Source organism: Hyperolius riggenbachi, chromosome 3 (assembly GCF_040937935.1).
Source record: "Hyperolius riggenbachi isolate aHypRig1 chromosome 3, aHypRig1.pri, whole genome shotgun sequence".
NCBI classification, from domain to species: Eukaryota; Metazoa; Chordata; class Amphibia; order Anura; family Hyperoliidae; genus Hyperolius; species Hyperolius riggenbachi.
Genome location: NC_090648.1, coordinates 374,709,643 through 374,730,445, shown reverse-complemented (window position 1 = coordinate 374,730,445; position 20,803 = coordinate 374,709,643). Strand labels below are relative to the sequence as shown.

Below are 20,803 nucleotides of genomic sequence, written 5' to 3'. Positions count from 1 at the left end.
CTGTGTTAGTGTATGGCATGCAGGGGGATGTGCCAATGGGGTACAGATGTCTTACCAGTACTGAAGTCCTGTGTTAGTGTATGGCATGCAGGGGGATGTGCTGATGGGGTCCAGATGTCTCACCAGTCCTGAAGTTCTGTGTTAGTGTATGGCATGCAGGGGGATGTGCCAATGGGGTACAGATGTCTTACCAGTCCTGAAGTCCTGTGTTAGTGTATGGCATGCAGAGGGATGTGCTGATGGGGTCCAGATATCTCACTAGTCCAGAAGTCCTGTGCTAGTGTATGGCATGCAGGGGGATGTGCTGATGGGGTCCAGATGCTTCACCAGTCCTGAAGTTCTGTGTTAGTGTATGGCATGCAGGGGGATGTGCTGATGGGGTCCAGATGTCTCACCAGTCCTGAGGTTCTGTGTTAGTGTATGGCATGCAGGGGGATGTACTGATGGGGTCCAGATATCTCACTAGTCCAGAAGTCCTGTGCTAGTGTATGGCATGCAGGGGGATGTGCTGATGGGGTCCAGATGCTTCACCAGTCCTGAAGTTCTGTGTCAGTGTATGGCATGCAGGGGGATGTGCTGATGGGGTCCAGATGTCTCACCAGTCCTGAGGTTCTGTGTTAGTGTATGGCATGCAGGGGGATGTACTGATGGGGTCCAGATATCTCACTAGTCCAGAAGTCCTGTGCTAGTGTATGGCATGCAGGGGGATGTGCTGATGGGGTACAGATGCTTCACCAGTCCTGAAGTTCTGTGTTAGTGTATAGCATGCAGGGGGATGTGCTGATGGGGTCCAGATGTCTCCATCCAGTCCAGAAGTCCTGTGTTAGTGTATGGCATGCAGGGGTATGTGCCGATGGGGTCCAGATGTCTCACCAGTCCTGAAGTTCTGTGTTAGTGTATGGCATGCAGAGGGATGTGCTGATGGGGTACAGATGTCTCACCAGTCCTGAAGTCCTGTGCTAGTGTATGGCATGCAGGGGGATGTGCTGCTGGGGTACAGATGCTTCACCAGTCCTGAAGTTCTGTGTTAGTGTATGGCATGCAGAGGAATGTGCTGATGGGGTACAGATGTCTCACCAGTCCTGAAGTCCTGTGCTAGTGTATGGCATGCAGGGGGATGTGCTGATGGGGTCCAGATGCTTCACCAGTCCAGAAGTCCTGTGTTAGTGTATGGCATGCAGGGGGATGTGCTGATGGGGTCCAGATGTCTCCATCCAGTCCAGAAGTCCTGTGTTAGTGTATGGCATGCAGGGGGATGTGCTGATGGGGTACAGATGTCTCACCAGTCCAGAAGTCCTGTGCTAGTGTATGGCATGGAGGGCGATGTGCCGATGGGGTACAGATGTCTCACCAGTCCTGAAGTCCTGTGTTAGTGTATGGCATGCAGGGGGATGTGCTGATGGGGTCCAGATGTCTCACCAGTCCTGCAGTTCTGTGTTAGTGTATGGCATGCAGGGGGATGTGCTGATGGGGTCCAGATGTCTCACCAGTCCAGAAGTCCTGTGCTAGTGTATGGCATGCAGGGGGATGTGCTGATGGGGTCCAGATGTCTCACCAGTCCTGAAGTTCTGTGTTAGTGTATGGCATGCAGGGGGATGTGCTGATGGGGTACAGATGTCTCACCAGTCCTGAAGTCCTGTGCTAGTGTATGGCATGCAGAGGAATGTGCTGATGGGGTCCAGATGTCTCACCAGTCCTGCAGTTCTGTGTTAGTGTATAGCATGCAGAGGGATGTGCTGATGGGGTCCAGATATCTCACTAGTCCAGAAGTCCTGTGCTAGTGTATGGCATGCAGGGGGATGTGCTGATGGGGTCCAGATGCTTCACCAGTCCTGAAGTTCTGTGTTAGTGTATGGCATGCAGGGGGATGTGCTGATGGGGTCCAGATGTCTCCATCCAGTCCAGAAGTCCTGTGTTAGTGTATGGCATGCAGAGGAATGTGCTGATGGGGTACAGATGTCTCACCAGTCCTGAAGTCCTGTGCTAGTGTATGGCATGCAGGGGGATGTGCTGATGGGGTCCAGATGTCTCCATCCAGTCCAGAAGTCCTGTGTTAGTGTATGGCATGCAGGGGGATGTGCTGATGGGGTCCAGATGTCTCACCAGTCCAGAAGTCCTGTGCTAGTGTAGGGCATGCAGGGGGATGTGCTGATGGGGTACAGATGTCTCACCAGTCCGGAAGTCCTGTGCTAGTGTATGGCATGCAGGGGGATGTGCTGATGGGGTCCAGATGTCTCACCAGTCCTGCAGTTCTGTGTTAGTGTATGGCATGCAGAGGGATGTGCTGATGGGGTCCAGATATCTCACTAGTCCAGAAGTCCTGTGCTAGTGTATGGCATGCAGGGGGATGTGCTGATGGGGTCCAGATGCTTCACCAGTCCTGAAGTTCTGTGTTAGTGTATGGCATGCAGGGGGATGTGCTGATGGGGTCCAGATGTCTCCATCCAGTCCAGAAGTCCTGTGTTAGTGTATGGCATGCAGAGGAATGTGCTGATGGGGTACAGATGTCTCACCAGTCCTGAAGTCCTGTGCTAGTGTATGGCATGCAGGGGGATGTGCTGATGGGGTCCAGATGTCTCACCAGTCCAGAAGTCCTGTGCTAGTGTAGGGCATGCAGGGGGATGTGCTGATGGGGTACAGATGTCTCACCAGTCCGGAAGTCCTGTGCTAGTGTATGGCATGCAGGGGGATGTGCTGATGGGGTCCAGATGTCTCACCAGTCCTGCAGTTCTGTGTTAGTGTATGGCATGCAGAGGGATGTGCTGATGGGGTCCAGATATCTCACTAGTCCAGAAGTCCTGTGCTAGTGTATGGCATGCAGGGGGATGTGCTGATGGGGTCCAGATGCTTCACCAGTCCAGAAGTCCTGTGTTAGTGTATGGCATGCAGGGGGATGTGCTGATGGGGTCCAGATGTCTCCATCCAGTCCAGAAGTCCTGTGTTAGTGTATGGCATGCAGAGGAATGTGCTGATGGGGTACAGATGTCTCACCAGTCCTGAAGTCCTGTGCTAGTGTATGCCATGCAGAGGAATGTGCTGATGGGGTCCAGATGTCTCACCAGTCCTGCAGTTCTGTGTTAGTGTATGGCATGCAGGGGGATGTGCCAATAGGGTACAGATGTCTTACCAGTCCTGAAGTCCTGTGTTAGTGTATGGCATGCAGGGGGATGTGCTGATGGGGTCCAGATGTCTCACCAGTCCAGAAGTCCTGTGCTAGTGTATGGCATGCAGGGGGATGTGCTGATGGGGTACAGATGTCTCACCAGTCCTGAAGTCCTGTGCTAGTGTATGGCATGCAGGGGGATGTGCTGATGGGGTCCAGATGTCTCACCAGTCCTGCAGTTCTGTGTTAGTGTATGGCATGCAGAGGGATGTGCTGATGGGGTCCAGATATCTCACTAGTCCAGAAGTCCTGTGCTAGTGTATGGCATGCAGGGGGATGTGCTGATGGGGTCCAGATGCTTCACCAGTCCTGAAGTTCTGTGTTAGTGTATGGCATGCAGGGGGATGTGCTGATGGGGTCCAGATGTCTCCATCCAGTCCAGAAGTCCTGTGTTAGTGTATGGCATGCCGAGGAATGTGCTGATGGGGTACAGATGTCTCACCAGTCCTGAAGTCCTGTGCTAGTGTATGGCATGCAGGGGTATGTGCCGATGGGGTCCAGATGTCTTACCAGTCCTGAAGTTCTGTGTTAGTGTATGGCATGCAGAGGAATGTGCTGATGGGGTACAGATGTCTCACCAGTCCTGAAGTCCTGTGCTAGTGTATGCCATGCAGGGGGATGTGCTGATGGGGTCCAGATGTCTCACCAGTCCTGCAGTTCTGTGTTAGTGTATGGCATGCAGAGGGATGTGCTGATGGGGTCCAGATATCTCACTAGTCCAGAAGTCCTGTGCTAGTGTATGGCATGCAGGGGGATGTGCTGATGGGGTCCAGATGCTTCACCAGTCCTGAAGTTCTGTGTTAGTGTATGGCATGCAGGGGGATGTGCTGATGGGGTCCAGATGTCTCACCCGTCCTGAAATTCTGTGTTAGTGTATGGCATGCAGGGGGATGTGCTGATGGGGTCCAGGTGTCTCACCAGTCCTGAGGTTCTGTGTTAGTGTATGGCATGCAGGGGGATGTGCTGATGGGGTCCAGATGTTTCACCAGTCCTGAAGTCCTGTGCTATTGCTGCTTTTCCATCTCAGCTGAGCTCCCTCTAGTTCTAGCACACCTGACTGTATATATGATGCAGCAGGCACATATGCCCCTAAAGCTGGCTGGCCAGGAAGATGCCTGTGCCCCAGGATGCAAAGCGCTAGTAGGATAGACGATGACCAACCTATTGCTGGCTCCCAATTTAAAGTACCGTAGTTACTGAATAAATGTAAAATATTTTTTTTAACCTAATTTAAATTAAGAAAAAGGGGGGTGGGGATCCTTGGGGCATATACCTGAAGGTTGTTTGAATTATGGCTAAATTCAGAATTGCAGGCAGGGAATACACAGGGCAGGCAAGCAACTCACATTCTTTAGAGCAGGGTTAACAATGCCAGCATTCATAATCTGTCAGTGTATGTCTGCTGTAACATTGTCAGTGAGTGAACGTGTACGTGGGGAATTTTATTAAGAAAACTATATTATTAGGAAAAGTTACCAGTTCATTTCTCTCATCCACCAGCAGAGTGTTCCTGTCCTCCAGTTTCCGGATTGTGGCATTTAGCTCCGCCATCCTTTTCTGGTTCCTTCGCAAATCCTAGAAGTACGTTTTTTATTTTATTATGATGCATTTATGTAGCACTTACATCTTCCACATTGCTTTACAGAATACATAGTCATATCATTATCAGTGGAACTCACAATCTAGCATAATGTGATCGCTGTGGAATTCCTCGTTCCCTCCCGCTACATGGTGCAGAATAGTGTAATATTCAGTTCAATCAGACACTTAAAGGTAATTAATAACAGGTGTTCATTATTGGAACTTATGCTGGGCATACACGAGTCGATCCGGCGGCTCGATTAGCCGCCGGATCAACTCCTGCCACAACCCTGCTCGTCCACACGTGCGCCCAAATTGATTCCCGCTCGTCCCCGCCGGCGCTTCTTATCTTCTGCTCGATTTGCTGCTATTGTCCGCCCGCGGGTATCGAGCGCGGAATCGATCCCCACGGTAATCGGACACCTCAACGCCGTGTATGCCTAGCATTAGTGTTGTGTGGCTAATCTAATAAATCAGAAAAGAAGTTTTGGCTGTAGTTCTACTATGGAGCCAGATAAGTCTGCCACTGTGTATCCAGCATTAGGATTCAAGTTTAGCTAGTCATATATTGTGCAATAATAAACAGTTTTTCTTAATCTGCGCTTCAACCTCAATAGTTATAGTAATAATTCAATACAAATCTTTGCATATGAACAAATGAACATTTATTAAAATAGCATAAAAACATACTTTACCTGGTGCTCTATACAAAACATCTGTAAGGCGCTGCAGTGTCGTCCCTCAGAGCTTACAAATCTCATGCACACAAAAACATGCATACAGAAAAAAGGGGGACAAGGTTGTGAAGATATTTGTTCATATGCAAAGATTTGTATTGAATTATTATTATAACTACTGAGGTTGAAGCGCAGATTAAGAAACACTGTTTATCATTTACATTCTTGACAAGAAAGGGGCTACCCTTGTCTCTTTAGTCTGCAGCTAATATAAGTGTCAATTGGGCGCAGAGATCATGAATCATTCACTATATATTGTGCAATTTTTTTAATAGATTAGATGTTTAATTTGATAAAAACATAAATTCAAACAAAACTTTATTAAAAACTTGTGTGGAGTGATGAAGATTCCTATAATGTTGTACTGGATCACTTGTCACAAAGGCAATGTTTGGGCCATCCCTAATCATTTCCAGTCAGATTTTTGCTGACAGCTAATTAAGAACAAGTGGTGCAGGGGGTGAAAGCATTGATATTCCACCAACTGATATTTCAGAAAAATATCAGTGGTTTACCACCACTGAAACTAGTCCGAAATCTATAACCTGATTACTACTGATGGCTAACATTACTCCTAAAGAACTTCTCACATTTTTAACATATAAAATATAGAGAGGCACTATATATTATTATTTAATACTCAGAGGCAATATTTATTGCATACATTTAACAAGGGTGTTGTGGTTATTTAGGTGCCGGAGGTAGCAGATAGTAGAATATTGGTAAAATTACAGATATTCTACCATAAATTAATGGTAGTTCTGATAGTAAAATATTGGTAAATTTTAATTACTTTTCTATCGCTAAACATAATACTACTGACAAACGAGCCCTCCCCGGTTGTGTCTAACTCTAACCAACCCCTCTGATGCTAAATCCACTAATATTTAAAATGAAACCTAAACGTATTCTCTCACAAGCCCTTACTCTACCAATGATTAACCATAACGTTTTGCACCCCCCCTCCCGCATAATTTCCTAAAGTTTTAACACCAAGCCTATTCTCACATAAGCCCTTCCTTTACAAATGACTAACCCTAACAGACCCCCCCTCCCCCCCCCCCCCCGTCATCGCAAAATAATCCAATATTTAACACAAAAACTATCCCTACTCACACACTAACCCTCCTACCGATGCCTAAAACTAACTCGCCCCCCCCCTCCCCACAGCAATCCCCACTGATAGCTTAGCTGCCTTCAGTGCTAAATGTTCCCTTCCTCTGCTGTTTATGAGGTGCCGGAAGCCTTATCCTGATACTTATCAGGCACCCGATAGCTCCACCAGCGCCCAAATTACCTGCTTCACTATTTATTTGCCAATTAGTCCAGTTCTTTAACTACTAGGTTTTGCCTTTCTGCATACATACTGTTATTAGTTCCTTTGGGACATGAAAATGATATTTTTTTAATAATAATTTTCAAACATATCACATAGTCTATCTTCTTACAAACTCTGTAGTATAGCAGCAAGACAAAAAGAGCAGTTTACATTCTGTGTGTCTCACCGGGCTTCCACAGTGCTCCGAACCATCTCCTGCTCTTCCTGGGATTTCTCGCTTGGGACTTCCCATCATGTTGCACTCCGCTTCCTTCACTAGAAACAATTGCTCATCCAGGGCCTCCTTCTGTAACAGGAGCTTCTGCAGGCAGTTGGTTTGCGTCTCCAACTCCTTTTCTAGAGAGAAGATGATCCTGTCTTTTGCTTTTATTTCATCCATCTGAAGCCAAAATCATTTTCTTGGTTAGATGATAAAGAAATTGGGTCCCATGACAAAAATACCATGTTGCAGAAATCCAGCCATAAACTAGCATGTAATTATAGCAAAAGGTGGTTATCCACTTCATCAGTACATTTACATAATATAGCATAGTATGGATACAAAGGCGCCAAAAGGATATGAATCTAAAAAGTTTAAAACTTGAGGAGGCAGTGATGGACTTACCTTCTCCAAGCAGACACAAAAATTGCCAATGTGTTTGTCAAATACAACAAGTTTATTTACATACTCTGGGGGACAATGCAACTTTTCTTGGCTCGCCTACTGACCACATATGCTATTGCTCCGTTGTTATTGCCTGATGAAGCGGTATCAAACCTGCGAAACAAATTGCATTGTCCCCCGGAGTATGTAAATAAACTTGTTGTATTTGACAAACACATTGGCAATTTTTGTGTCTGCTTGGAAGAGGTAAGTCCACCACTGCCTCCTCATGTTTTAAACTTTTTAGATTCTTTTAACCTTTTGGCGACTCGGTATCCATACTACACTACATTAAGGAGAACGACTTCTTAATCCTTAGTGGGGTCAGGACTAATCTCCCACCCTGCCTATACAGTGTTTGCTTTGGAGTTAACCCTGCTTTGTGAGTATAGCTTATTACTTTATCATACTTCATTTCAACTACCAGTACATACTACACTATATTTGGCTCTTGGTGTCCCTACTCACTGTTCTGATTTACATAATATACATGTGGTTCTTACGTAATCAGAAGTCAGAACCGATTTGTTTGTGTTCAGTAATTTATCTATCATATTCTGAAAAAAAAAATACCTTAAATATTCGCGTATAAGCCTAATTTTTCATCAAAAAAATGTGCTGAAAAGTTACCCTCTCGGCTTATATGCGAGTCGGTGACCCAAAACAGATGGTGGAGCAGGTTTTGTTACTGGCAGAGGAGTGTAAGGATCATGCACTAGTGATCCTGCTCTTGCCAGCTAGCTCCCTGCTGTGTCCGTGCCCCGCATCCCCTGCAAGATGGTGAGCAGAGTGCATTGCTGATCCCTGGCTTGTGGAGCAGAGCATGCCAGCAATGTCTCAGTGGTGCAATGATTGGAGATTCTTCCTGTGTGGCAATCACTGTGTATCATAACTATGACACCATAGTGGCATCTTGAGACACAGCTGTATCATCCTTGGGGCATATATAGCTACGGGGAGAGGGGATGAGTGTGCTGGTGCACATCTTGCTAATGTAGAGGGGGCTGTACAGGGGAGGGGGCTTATACGCGAGTCAATCACTTTTTCCTGGTTTCTGAGGGAAAAGTGGGTACCTTGGCTTACACACGGGTCAGCTTATATGTGAGTATATACGGTACTGCAATCTGAAGAAAAAGTCCCACCCACTCCTATCTTGCAGTGTTGGTTATATGATTCTTCTTAGACCTACAGTCAGAGATGTGGCTGGGGGGAGTGGTGGGGGCCATTCTGTTATAGCAGGGGGAATCATGCTGGCCATGCTTGTTTTTTGATTCTTGTGAGGTGTCCCTCTAGAAAGGACAACACTGGGGAAATGGAGAGTGCATGGACAATTACTAGGTTTGGGCCAAAACTGGGGGCACCAAAGACTGACTTCTCTTCTGCAGAGTTGGTGGTGGAGTAAGTTGTACATATATTTACCTCTTCCCTAAGCCTGGTTTCAGCCCTGCCAGTCCTTCACAGAGATCTCTGCACCCAACCCCCTGGTATCATCATTGTCATGTGACATGGGCTAGGTGAGAAGCAGAGGAGAGGCAGCAGGCTTTGGTTAGGACTCCTGCAGTTTGCAAGACGGTTCCACTGTTTTCTCTGCAGAGGGTAGGTGGAGTCTAATGGGGGCACTAAAATGGGAAACCCTATATGGGGTGGAGCACTATATGAGGGAAGCACTACAAATAGGGGAGAACTATAAGCAGGAAACATAAAGGGCCCATTAACACTTGAGCATTTTGCTGGCGATTTCGGCAAAACGCTCAAACGCTCAAACGCTAGCGCTTTTCAAAGCGCTAGGGTAATAAAAGTCTATGGGCCAGTTCTCATTTGGCCGATTTGTGCTAATCGCTGCAAATCGCCCAAAAACGCTAAATGCAAACGCGTAGCCTGCACTATATTCAGGCGATTTCTCGGCGATCACGTTTTAGTGCTATAGAAGCGCAAAACGCGATCGCTAAAAAATCGCCAGGTGTGAATGGTGATTTTTTTGGCGTTAATCACCAAAAAAAGCCAGAGCAAAACGCTAGCAAAATCGCCATCGTTTTTGCGATCAGTAAGTGTGAATGGGCCCAAAAAGAAGCATTATTGGTGGGAGCTCTACAAAGCATAGCACTATAAGGAAGGAGCAATAGATGGAGGGAGTAGAATGGCAGAGGGTACTTTAAAGGCTAGCCCGTATAAGTGGAAGCACTGTGAGGAGGGAAAACTATCGTGGAGGGCACTATAAATAAGGGCACTAAAATAAAACACCCTATGGTTGGGAATATTAAGGAGCTGTTTAGTGGAGAGCATTATAGTGGAGCACTGTAACTGAGGACACTATAAAAGGGTAACTATAATGGAGAATACTTTGAGGATGGGGAGTATAATAAAGGGAATTATAATTGGGGCAAGTCAATGAAGGAGGTACGGGGTAAGTGAAGGCATAAAGACTGCATGATATTGAGTTATTTGTGTTTGTTAATACTGCTTTGCTGTTTTGTTCTGGATCTGAAGATGTTCTTGTGGGCAAAGACTGTACGTGTTGGGTAATAAACTGAATATATAATTGGATTTTAAACAAACTCCGCTTTCTTAGTAAATTACCATTAGTGTTGCGGTTCTGCTTTGGGTTTGGCATTTTTTATGCCAAATTCCAGTGTTCTGGTATAGTAGGACCATTATTATAACTGTTATTTCCCATGTGATCACTTGACTATCCTTGTCTCACTGAATTTCTACATTGCCAGAAGGGTTATACAGAAATTCTGACAAATAGATACAGTCAACACTGACATTAGCTATAGCAGCTATTGAGTATAGTGTTTGGAAAAAGCAGTTTCTTTCTACTGGAATTCAGGTTACAAAAAGGCTGACTCCGAAGCAGAACATTGGCACTAGTTACTATGCATTTTTAGTGTGTTTCCAAAATATTTACAGGTAGCTTTTTTTTCCTTAGGTACCGTAATGATTGTTAGTGGCACAGTAATATTTGAATCATATTGTATTGAAAAAAATAGTGCATCACATTAATATAGTAACTAGAGCATGACACCTAGATTCTACCTACCTATTATTTGCCCCCATTCACTATCTGTTGTGGCCATGAGAACCTAAGTGCCACACTTGCTTATGCCATTTGCATTGCCATGCTGCATGCATAATTTCAATAGTCAGACCCACTTTGGCTCATTGAGGGGAATGGGGGGTTAATCGCATCTATGCAAAAAGGGCACATGGAAAAATGGGTGCGAAATACTGTAATTATAGCCCTTTCCATAATAAAACTGTATTTTATCAAAATAGCCGCTAGTATAATATCAGTAAATTTACGGATATTCTACTATTTTGCAGTGAAAATTCAAATAGTAAAATAACAGCAAATGACACCGATAGTTTACTATAGCTTAACCTCACCCTATTCTCATACAGAACCCACCCTCTACCGATGCCTAACCCTTAAACCATCCCCCCATGCCTGACCTTTAAACAATCCCTTCCTGATCGTCTATATCTTAAACGGCGCTACAAAGTCAGTATCAATATAGTCCACTTTCCCTTTATTGGGATGATTGTACTACTGGACAAAAGTTCTCGTGCGTCTGCGCTTCTAGTTGGGTATAGCCAAACCCTTGTGCACAAGTTTCAAATATTAGATAGCGCTCCACTTCAATTGGTAGATGAAAAGTAGCTGGATGTCCAGTTAATTACTCTAAACGCTGTTACCACTCGTACTCTTGTGAGTATTTTAGCTCAATAAAATTTGTTAATTTTTTACGGAGTCACGCTATGGGATCTCATTTTAACTTATGAGGTACACTGAGGAACTTCAACTTGAAGGGGAGAAAGCTCGAAAAGGAGGACTATCCATCTGGAGCGGCAGATACCTGATAGCCGGAGAGCTTGAACAAGGAGGATACCAGAATCTATCTTGACCAGTCTCATAGTGGTCATTTTGGACGGGTGAGTGCGGTCCCTAAGGGGACATCCAGCTACTTTTCATCTACCAATTGAAGTGGAGCACTATCTAATATTTGAAAATCCCTTCCTGATGCCTAACCTTCAACCTCCCCCAATGCCTAACCTTAACCCTCTCCCCAACGTCTAAATTTAAAGTACCCCTGACTTCCTAATAAAAAATAAATAAATAAAATTAAAATCATTTTATTTTTAATCTGTGCTGTGACACACGGACAGTCACAGCACAATCCTTCCCCTTTAGCGCCCCCTCCATCCCCCGCTCTGCTCAGCTGCTCGAGGATGGGCTGGGAGGAAGTGTCAGTACTTCCACCTCTCTGCTCATCATCAGACACGCCCCCTGCACTCGCCACTATTGGTTCCTATGTGCACATCGCACTGCGGAGCTGCGCTGTGTGCAGTCTTGAGGAGGAAGTACTGACACTTCCTCCCCGCCCATTGTCGACATTCAGCTCAAGCTGAAGATTTTGGCTGAGCAGAATGGGGCGGGGGGGGGGGGGAGAGGTGTGCTAAACAGGGAGAAAAGTGCTGTGATTTATATCACAGCACAGCTAGTAAAATAACATTTAACAAATGTTATTTTACAGCAAGGTCAGGGGTACTATGTTTTGAAATGAATACTATTTTGTAAGGGGAAAAAATAAACCAAGTTTGGTAGTGGATACTGTTTTCTAATGGAAAAAAAAACAAAACTTCGGAACCAAATTTCTGGTTTAGCACCTTTTAGCTGTTATTTTACATTGGCGTCTATGAGCAAGCCCCAATTGTCTATTTGACGTTCACGCCCACATTTCTGGTTCGGGTTAATCTCACCTGAGATCTATTTGGCCAAGAAACTAATGTGGATTGGTAGACCCCTAAGAGAGGTACAGTGGGATGCGAAAGTTTGGGCAAACTTGTTAATTGTCATGATTTTCCTGTATAAATCGTTGGCTGTTACGATAAAAAATGTCAGTCAAATATATCATATAGGAGACACACACAGTGTTATTTGAGAAGTGAAATGAAGTTTATTGGATTTACAGAAAGTGCACAATAATTGTTTAACTAAAATTAGGCATGTGCATAAATTTGAGCACTGTTTTCATTTTATTGATTCCAAAACCTTTAGAACTAATTATTGGAACTCAAATTGGCTTGGTAAGCTCAGTGACCCCTGACCTACATACACAGGTGAATCCAATTATAAGAAAGAATATTTCAGGGGATCAATTGTAAGTTTTCCTCCTCTTTTCATTTTCTCTGAAAAGTAGCAACATGGGGGTCTCAAAACAACTCTCAAATGACCTGAAGACAAAGATTGTTCACCATCGTGGTTTAGGGGAAGGATACAGAAAGCTGTCTCAGAGATTTCAGCTGTCTGTTTCCACAGTTAGGAACATATTGAGGAAATGGACGACCACAGGCTCAGTTCAAGTTAAGGCTCGAAGTGGCAGACCAAGAAAAATCTCAGAAAAACAGAAGCGACGAATGGTGAGAACAGTCAACACACAGACCAGCACCAAAGACCTATGGAATGACATGGAGTCACTGTGCATCATTTAACCATTTGCCACACTTTGCACAAGGAGATGCTTTATGCGAGAATGATGCAGAGGAAGCCTTTTCTCCACCCACAGTACAAACAGAGCCACTTGAGATATGCTAAAGCACATTTGGACAAGCCAGCTTCATTTTGGAATAAGGTGCTGTGGACTGATGAAACTAAAATTGAGTTATTTGGGCATAACAAGGGGTGTTATGCATGGAGTAAAAACACAGCATTCCAAGAAAAACACCTGCTACCTACAGTAACATATGGTGGTGGTTCCATCATGCTGTGGGCTGTGTGGCCAGTGCAGGGACTGGGAATCTTGTCAAAGTTGAGGGACGCATGGATTCCACTCAGTATCAGCAGATTCTGGAGGCAAATGTCCAGGAATCAGTGACAAAGCTGTAGCTGCACTGGAGCTGGATCTTTCAACATGACAGGGACTCTAAACACTGCTCGAAATCCACTAAGGCATTCATGCAGAGGAACAACTACAACGTTCTGGAATGGCCATCTCAGTCCCCAGACCTGAAAATAATTGAAAATCTGTGGTGTGAGTTAATGAGAGCTGTCCATGCTCGGAAGCAATCAAACCTGAATGAGCTAGAGATGTTTTGTAAAGAGGTGTGGTCTAAAATACCTTCAACCACAATACAGACTCTCATTGGAACCTACAGGAAGCGTTCAGAGGCTGTAATTTTTATGTACTTGCGAAATTTTATTTAAACAATTATTGTACACTTTCTGTAAATCTAATAAACTTCATTTCACTTCTCAAATATCACTGTGTATGTCTCCTATATGATATAGTTAACTGACATTTTTTATCATAACAACTAACGATTTATACAGGAAAAGCATGCCGATTAACAAGGTTGCCCAAACTTTTGCATCCCACTGTAGTAAGGAAGGTGAGCTTATGGACCGGTTCCTCTGATGTTCTCTAGTCTCTAATATCATCCAGTGTTGCTGAATAATAGCTGCAGCTGAGTATATGGTGTCTTTTAATCCTATTATGGCATCGTATAATATAAAGAGGTGATCCTTGTAAGAATATGCTAGATTCTTGCAATGGAAAGCCCTCATTGACTTTAAGAACCACTGTTTCCACAGAAGACTATATTCAGAGTTTTCCCTTAAAGAGACTCCGTAACAAAAATTTCATCCGGTTTTCTTCCATCCTACAAGTTCCAAAATCTATTCTAATGTGCTCTGGCTTACTGCAGCACGTTCTACTATCACCATCTCTGTAATAAATCAACTTATCTCTCTCTTGTCAGACTTGTCAGCCTGTGTCTGAAAGGCTGCCAAGTTCTTCAGTGTTGTGGTTCTGTGATGCATCTCCCCCCTCTAGGCCCTTCTCTGCACACTGCCTGTGTGTTATTTAGATTAGTGCAGCTTCTCTCTGCTCTATTATCTTTTACAAGCTGGATAAATCCTCCTCTGAGCTGGCTGGGCTTTCACATACTGAGGAATTACATACAGGCAGAGCTGTCTGCACTCTGCAGGAAGAAACAGCCTGACACTTCAGTGGAAGATAGCTGCAGGGGGAAAGAAACACACAAATGATCTCTTGAGATTAGAAAGGAAGGCTGTATACAACCTGCTTGTGTATGGATGTATTTTCTATGTGTGGACATACTGTACATCAACCTACTTCCTGTTTTGGTGGCCATTTTGTTTGTTTATAAACAAACTTTTTAAAACTGTTTTTAACCACTTTTAATGCTGCGGGGAGCAGCGAAATTGTGACAGAGGGTAATAGGAGATGTCCTCTAATGCACTGGTATGTTTACTTTTGTGCGATTTTAACAATACAGATTCTCTTTAAAGCGGAACTGAAATAATTAAAAAAAACCACAAAGAATTTCACCTACCTGGGGCTTCTGCCAGCCCCTTATAGCCTTCCTGTCCCACGCCGGTCCTCCGCAATTCTCTGTTCTCCCGCCACCAGCCGCTTTCAGTTTGGTGGACTCGGCAACTACGCCTGCATGCCCTGGGCCATGCGTATCTTTCTCCTCAATAGCATCCTGCGCTAATAACGCAGGACGCTAGACAGATATGCGTGGCTTGGGGTGCGCAGGCGCAGTTGCTGTTGACCTGTAAGTCGACGGTACAATAGTGCCGAAAGCGGCTGGTAGCGGGAGAACAGAGAATCGTGGAGAACTGGTGCGGGACAGGAAGGCTGCAAAGGGCTGGCAGAAGCCCCAGGTAAGTGAAACACTTTGTTTATTTTATTATTTCAGTTCCACTTTAAGACATCTTCTAGAGAAACATAATTTGGATGATTTTAGTGGTACATCTTTGCTTGGTAGGGAAGCAGTCAGTTAGTGTTATATCACTAATGTCCCAGACTGCCAGGCACTGTCAGGCCCTAGCAGGGTAATCAGTGTTTTCATATTTCTGGAAATGGGACACGGTTTCCCTGAAATCTGGATGAGCTTCCAATTTAGTCTGGACAACCCGCTGCTGCGCAGTGCGTGTGCCGTCAGTCACTCCATCCTGGAGGCCAATAGAAAGCTCCTAATGTGATGGACAGCTCTCACACACCCACAGTGGGCTGTGCCTACTTAACACTTGTTGAGCTGGGAAGTTTTATGTATATATGATGTAGCCGCAGTTTATAGGGGAGAATAGTATTTGCTTGACTTAGCTATTTAGAGCTGATGTATGTCCTGCTTATCTGTGTTTTCCTGATACTCGCAAGACTGCTGTATACTTGCTTTTGTAACCAAGGCTGAACATCGTGTAAGCTGTGGAATGCTGTATGAACTTTGATTGGTGACTTTGATTGGTGAGAAACAAATTGTAATAAGTTGGTCACTGGTGCCGAATGGTGGTTACCAAGGGCAACCACTTAATCAGATATTAACAGTGGTGCCGAAAAACCCAGGCTGTTCAACTTCAAAGACACAAGCAGAGGTAAGAAGTAAGCTCCTTTCTAAGGCTTGCAATGGTGGATAGCTTGCTAAGCAAGTGTGTTTGTCCAGCAAATAAAGGGCCATTTTCTGTAAATACAGTTTGAAGTTACTGACCTTGATTGGCTGTTGACAAACACTTTTTAAAAAATAAATCTTTACCAGAATGTCTCAGTAAGTGTGTAATGCTTGCCTGTATATGAAGCAGAAGGGCAGGTGCAAATGGCAATCAGTCTTATTTTCCCTCTTATTTTTTCTTTACAGCAGCATTTGAACTTATCCCCTTAGGCTCTTCATTTCAGCCTCATAAACCTTCCGGGGAAACATTGAGAAGGAGCAATGAATGGGCCATTGATAGATGGTGTGTCCAACTGCCTTTATCTGGTAATTAGTTCTAACCCTATTAATATTAAATGAGTGAAGACCTGGAGGCAGAAGGGTGGGCTGTACTAGGCCCTATCCTACAGACTATCCTACAGACTGCTGTACTCCAGTGGTGCTCAGCAAGATTTCGGATATCCAAACTACCCAGATAATCCGAACTTTTTCCACTATCCGAACTTTGAAAGTTCGGATATCTGGGTATCCGGATCCGAATCAATTTTGATTTTAAAAAGGGGTATCCGAGCTCCCCTGCTGTACTCTTTCAGGTTTTACACTTCCAATGTTTCTCTCTTAGACAGGAAAATTCCCATGGGCCTCGCACACAATGTATACAGAGGTATTTGGAATACTTTGTAACAAACCAAATTCTTCCTTCTCCACTGACACACTAAATGGACTAATGACATTTACTTTAGATCATTGGACAGGACGGTGTGACTTTACTAAAGAGACACTGTAGAGACATATAGAATGATGCAGTAAATTAATCAAGATACCCAGTTACCCACAATAATGTCTGGTTTCAGCATCAGAAACACTTCCTATAGCTATATATCACCACTTATTGGTATGTAGCCCCACCCTTCCAGTGATGATTAGCCTAGGCTGTTTATGTATGCGGAACTCTCCTCTCAGATCATTCTTGAAGGCCATGAATTGTTTTCACTGGCTTTGTAAGTCTCAGAAACAAACATTATGCAGAGCTGCGTCTGACAGCACCAGAATGTAAATCAGGGTGAGAAAAGATTTTAAGATTGGCAAACGGTGACTAAATAATATGTTGTTTATTATTGGAAATAAAATACAGTAAGCTATGTTATTAACCTACTTTGGTTCCTGGACATAGAAACTACGTCCAGGAACCATGCGCGCTACCGCGCCCGATCGCGCGCGTGCACGCGCACTCCCGGCCGCGGATTCGGTAGCCACAGAATCAATGTATCGTGCTATGGTGCCCGATCACTGATTCCTCTCCCCCGCTGAAAAAGCGACAGCCTCTCCTGGAAGCTGTGCTTTTTCTGGCCGTTGCCTCCCCCCTGCGTCACTCTAAGCGTGTGTTACGCTTAGAGTGACGTCATGTAAACAAACTCATGGCCGCCATCTTGTGGCCAAAAAGTAAAACTACAACTAAAAGTAAAAAAAATTAAAAACAACACACAATTACATTATAAAACTATAGTTTACATCCCACCCTCCCAAAAATACCCAAATAAAATGTTTAATATAAAAAAAAACCATTACAATAAAAAAAACAACATGTAAATATTTACCTAAGGGTCTAAGGGTTCTTGCACATCAGACAACGCGAACAGGAGCCGTTCTCCTGCACACGTTATCTGCCTGCGGCGTGTCGTCGGGTATCTGCGGTGCGACGCAATCAGCGGCGGTAGCTGGTAATTAAACCCGACGGAAAACGCTGGCTCGCGGGTGCGTTGGAGGAAAAACTGCGCCCGGGTGCGTCGGAACCGCAACGCATCGAAACGCAGCGTCGAGTGTGAAAGGTAAAATGAAAGTCTATGGACTTTCATCTTACCTTGGTTAACGCAAACGGCTCCCGTTTGCGTTAACGCACAAAGTCTGCCCTAATGTGAAAGAGCCCTTAACTTTTTAAATATCAATGTAAAGATGATATATTTCTATATTTTTTTTATTTTAAACTTGTAAATAGTGATAGATGCAAAACGGAAAAAATGCACCTTTATTTCCAAATAAAATATTGTCGCCATACATTGTGATAGGGACATAATTTTAACGGTGTAATAACCGGGACATATGGGCAAATACAATACGTGAGTTTTAATTATGGAGGCATGTATTATTTTAAAACTATAATGGCTGAAAACTGAAAAAATAATGATTTTTTCCGTTTTTTTCTTATTCTTCCTGTTAAAATGCATTTACAGTAAAGTGGCTCTTAGCAAAATGTACCCCCCAAAGAAAGCCTAATTGGTGGCGGAAAAAACAAGATATAGATCAGTTCATTGTGATAAGTAGTGATAAAGTTATAGGCTAATGAATGGGAGGTGAACATTTCTCAAGTGAAAACGACGGAACGCGAATGGGTTAATGATGTTCTTTTAACTACAGCTCCTCTTTAAGAAAAAACGTTCTCGTTGTGTGTCTCACTAAACTTTAAAAAGCTCTGCTGCAGTCCACTATGCTGCAGGTGAGGCCTGTGAACAAGTTTGAACTGAGACTAGAAGGATTTTCATGTTGGCTGTTCTTGTACCTTGCAAATTGGGCATGTGTACCCTTCAGTTACTGCTTCTCTATGTAACCCCCCTCTCCCCCCATATCCACCTTTCTATAAGTGCTATGTGACAAATCGCATAACACCATCGAATGACGCAATACCCCTTCGGAATCTGGAGCATATGTCATTTCCATTCACATTTCTGAGAGCTGAGGTATGTAAGCCATGTAAAGGGCCTTTAACCACCCTGGCGTTCTGATTAAATCGCCAGGGTGGCTGCGGGAGGGTTTTTTTTAAATAAAAAAAAAACTATTTCATGCAGCCAACTGAAAGTTGGCTGCATGAAAGCCCACTAGAGGGCGCTCCGGAGGCGATCTTCCGATCGCCTCCGGCGCCCAGAATAAACAAGGAAGGCCGCAATGAGCGGCCTTCCTTGTTTTGCTTATATCGTCGCCATAGCGACGAGCGGAGTGACGTCATCGACGTCAGCCGACGTCCTGACGTCAGCCGCCTCCGATCCAGCCCTTAGCGCTGGCCGGAACTTTTTGTTCCGGCTACGCTGGGCTCAGGCGGCTGGGGGGACCCTCTTTCGCCGCTGCTCGCGGCGGAGCGCCGCAGAGCGGCGGCGATCAGGCAGCACACGCGGCTGGCAAAGTGCCGGCTGCGTGTGCTGCTTTTTATTTGACAAAAATCGGCCCAGCAGGGCCTGAGCGGCAGCCTCTGGCGGTGTTGGACGAGCTGAGCTCGTCCAGACCGCTCAGCAGGTTAAAAAAAAGCAGTAATTACAGGGAAGTAAGTAGTGATTACAGAGGAGAGGAGGAAAGAGGTCACAAAACAGCAATAACTGCTGACGGGGGAGCATCAGTTGCAAGTGAGTCTTAAAGCAATACAGAAAATACATTAGTACTACATAAATAAATCAATAATAATAATAAATAAGGTAAGAACATTTCTACTCACTAGTCTTCGGATGTCCCTTTCACTTTCCCATTTGAATTTTGCAATGGCCTCCTGGTGAGAATGGTGCTCACTCCTCAAATCCCCAGCCTTAATTTTGTCAGCTTGGATCATATTATTGAGGGCCTCATCCATTTGTTTCTTTGCAGATTTTAGCTCTGTGATCTCCTGTAAGAGCTTGAGGCGTTCAGAGTCAAAAACTTTCCTGGCCTCTTCCCGTGCCTCTGTGCTCAGAGCTGTCCTTACTTTGTCACTGCTGCCATCCCGAAGGGCACTGACAGCAGACTTTAGTCGCAGGATCTCTGCCTCTTTTAATTTCACCGTCCGAGACATCTCCTGCTCATGCTGTTTGATTAGGTTCTCCCTCACTGCCTGCAGCTCCTTCATCTTTTCCTCATGCAGCTTGGCCTTCAGGTCAGATACAGTTGCAGTGTGTTTGTGTTGTTCCTGCTCCTTTATACGTTTGCTCTCTTGATTCTTCTCCCGTTCAAGCCTAGACACCTGGATAATATACAAGAAAGACCAAGTTATTTTTTGGTGAAATCACTATACAATTAGTTCAGAATAAATATGCAATGAAATTAAAGGGAATGTATAATGATGTATTTTCTTAATGTTTTTTATTTATTAAATTTAGCAGTTCAAAATATTTGTATTTTGTGATTTTTTAATTAGGAACATAACAAATGAAAATTAAATATCTATTAAAGCCTAAAAGATATTTCCAGCTAAACAAATAATGCAAAACATACTGTATGTAAGAAAAAACCTCAAACATTATACCGTACATTCCTTAAGACATGACAATGACAAGGCACCCAAAAAAAATCTGTGTCTTAGTTTGGTATTAATAACATTTTTATTTATTTGTTTAATCCTATGTCTTCATTGTATGATCTCTTTTGATTGACATCTACCTGTCCTTAATAATGTGGTGCCTAAAAACAATCAGATATAGGAGATGTCACACTATAGGCCTGCAAACAACTTGCTGTACAAGAGCGTCGCTAAATACTCCAGGCGGAGCCCCGAGTACAGGTAGTTGTCTCTTGTCTGCAAGCCTGTGGTGTGAAGTATGCTATGGGAGTGGTGGACCCACTAAGGACCTGGCACTGGCTGACTTTGTCCTAGGTGGCACTTTATGTATGTGTCAGATGGGAGATATTGTCCTCAATTCACTTGCTGGAGATAATAAGGCAAGAGAAAACTTGCCACTACACAGTAAGAGTGTTATCTTATCTCTTTATTCCTTAAGTTACCTCCTCTGTAGTTATTTTCACGTGCAGTTAATTAACAACCTGTCTTTAACGTTAGAATTCTGGAGTTATTTTAAGGATTGAAGAGTTAACTTTAGGTTTGCCTGAGGTAAAATATTTCCTGAATACTACATGCCTTATCACCATGGTGA

General features: G+C 44.2%; 1 protein-coding gene across 5 annotated transcripts in view; it reads right to left on the bottom strand.

Annotated features, from left to right (window-relative positions):
- The window catches only part of JAKMIP2 (janus kinase and microtubule interacting protein 2), a 241,904-nt gene that overhangs the window by 123,640 nt on the left and 97,461 nt on the right, over positions 1–20,803 (bottom strand). For all 5 annotated transcript variants that reach the window (XM_068277184.1, XM_068277182.1, XM_068277185.1 and 2 more), the window contains 3 exons: positions 19,399–19,896; positions 6,987–7,199; positions 4,640–4,738 (listed from right to left, as the gene is read on the bottom strand). In XM_068277184.1, coding sequence (XP_068133285.1) covers positions 4,640–4,738; positions 6,987–7,199; positions 19,399–19,896 — 810 coding nt within the window. The remainder of the gene's footprint in view (positions 1–4,639; positions 4,739–6,986; positions 7,200–19,398; positions 19,897–20,803) is intronic.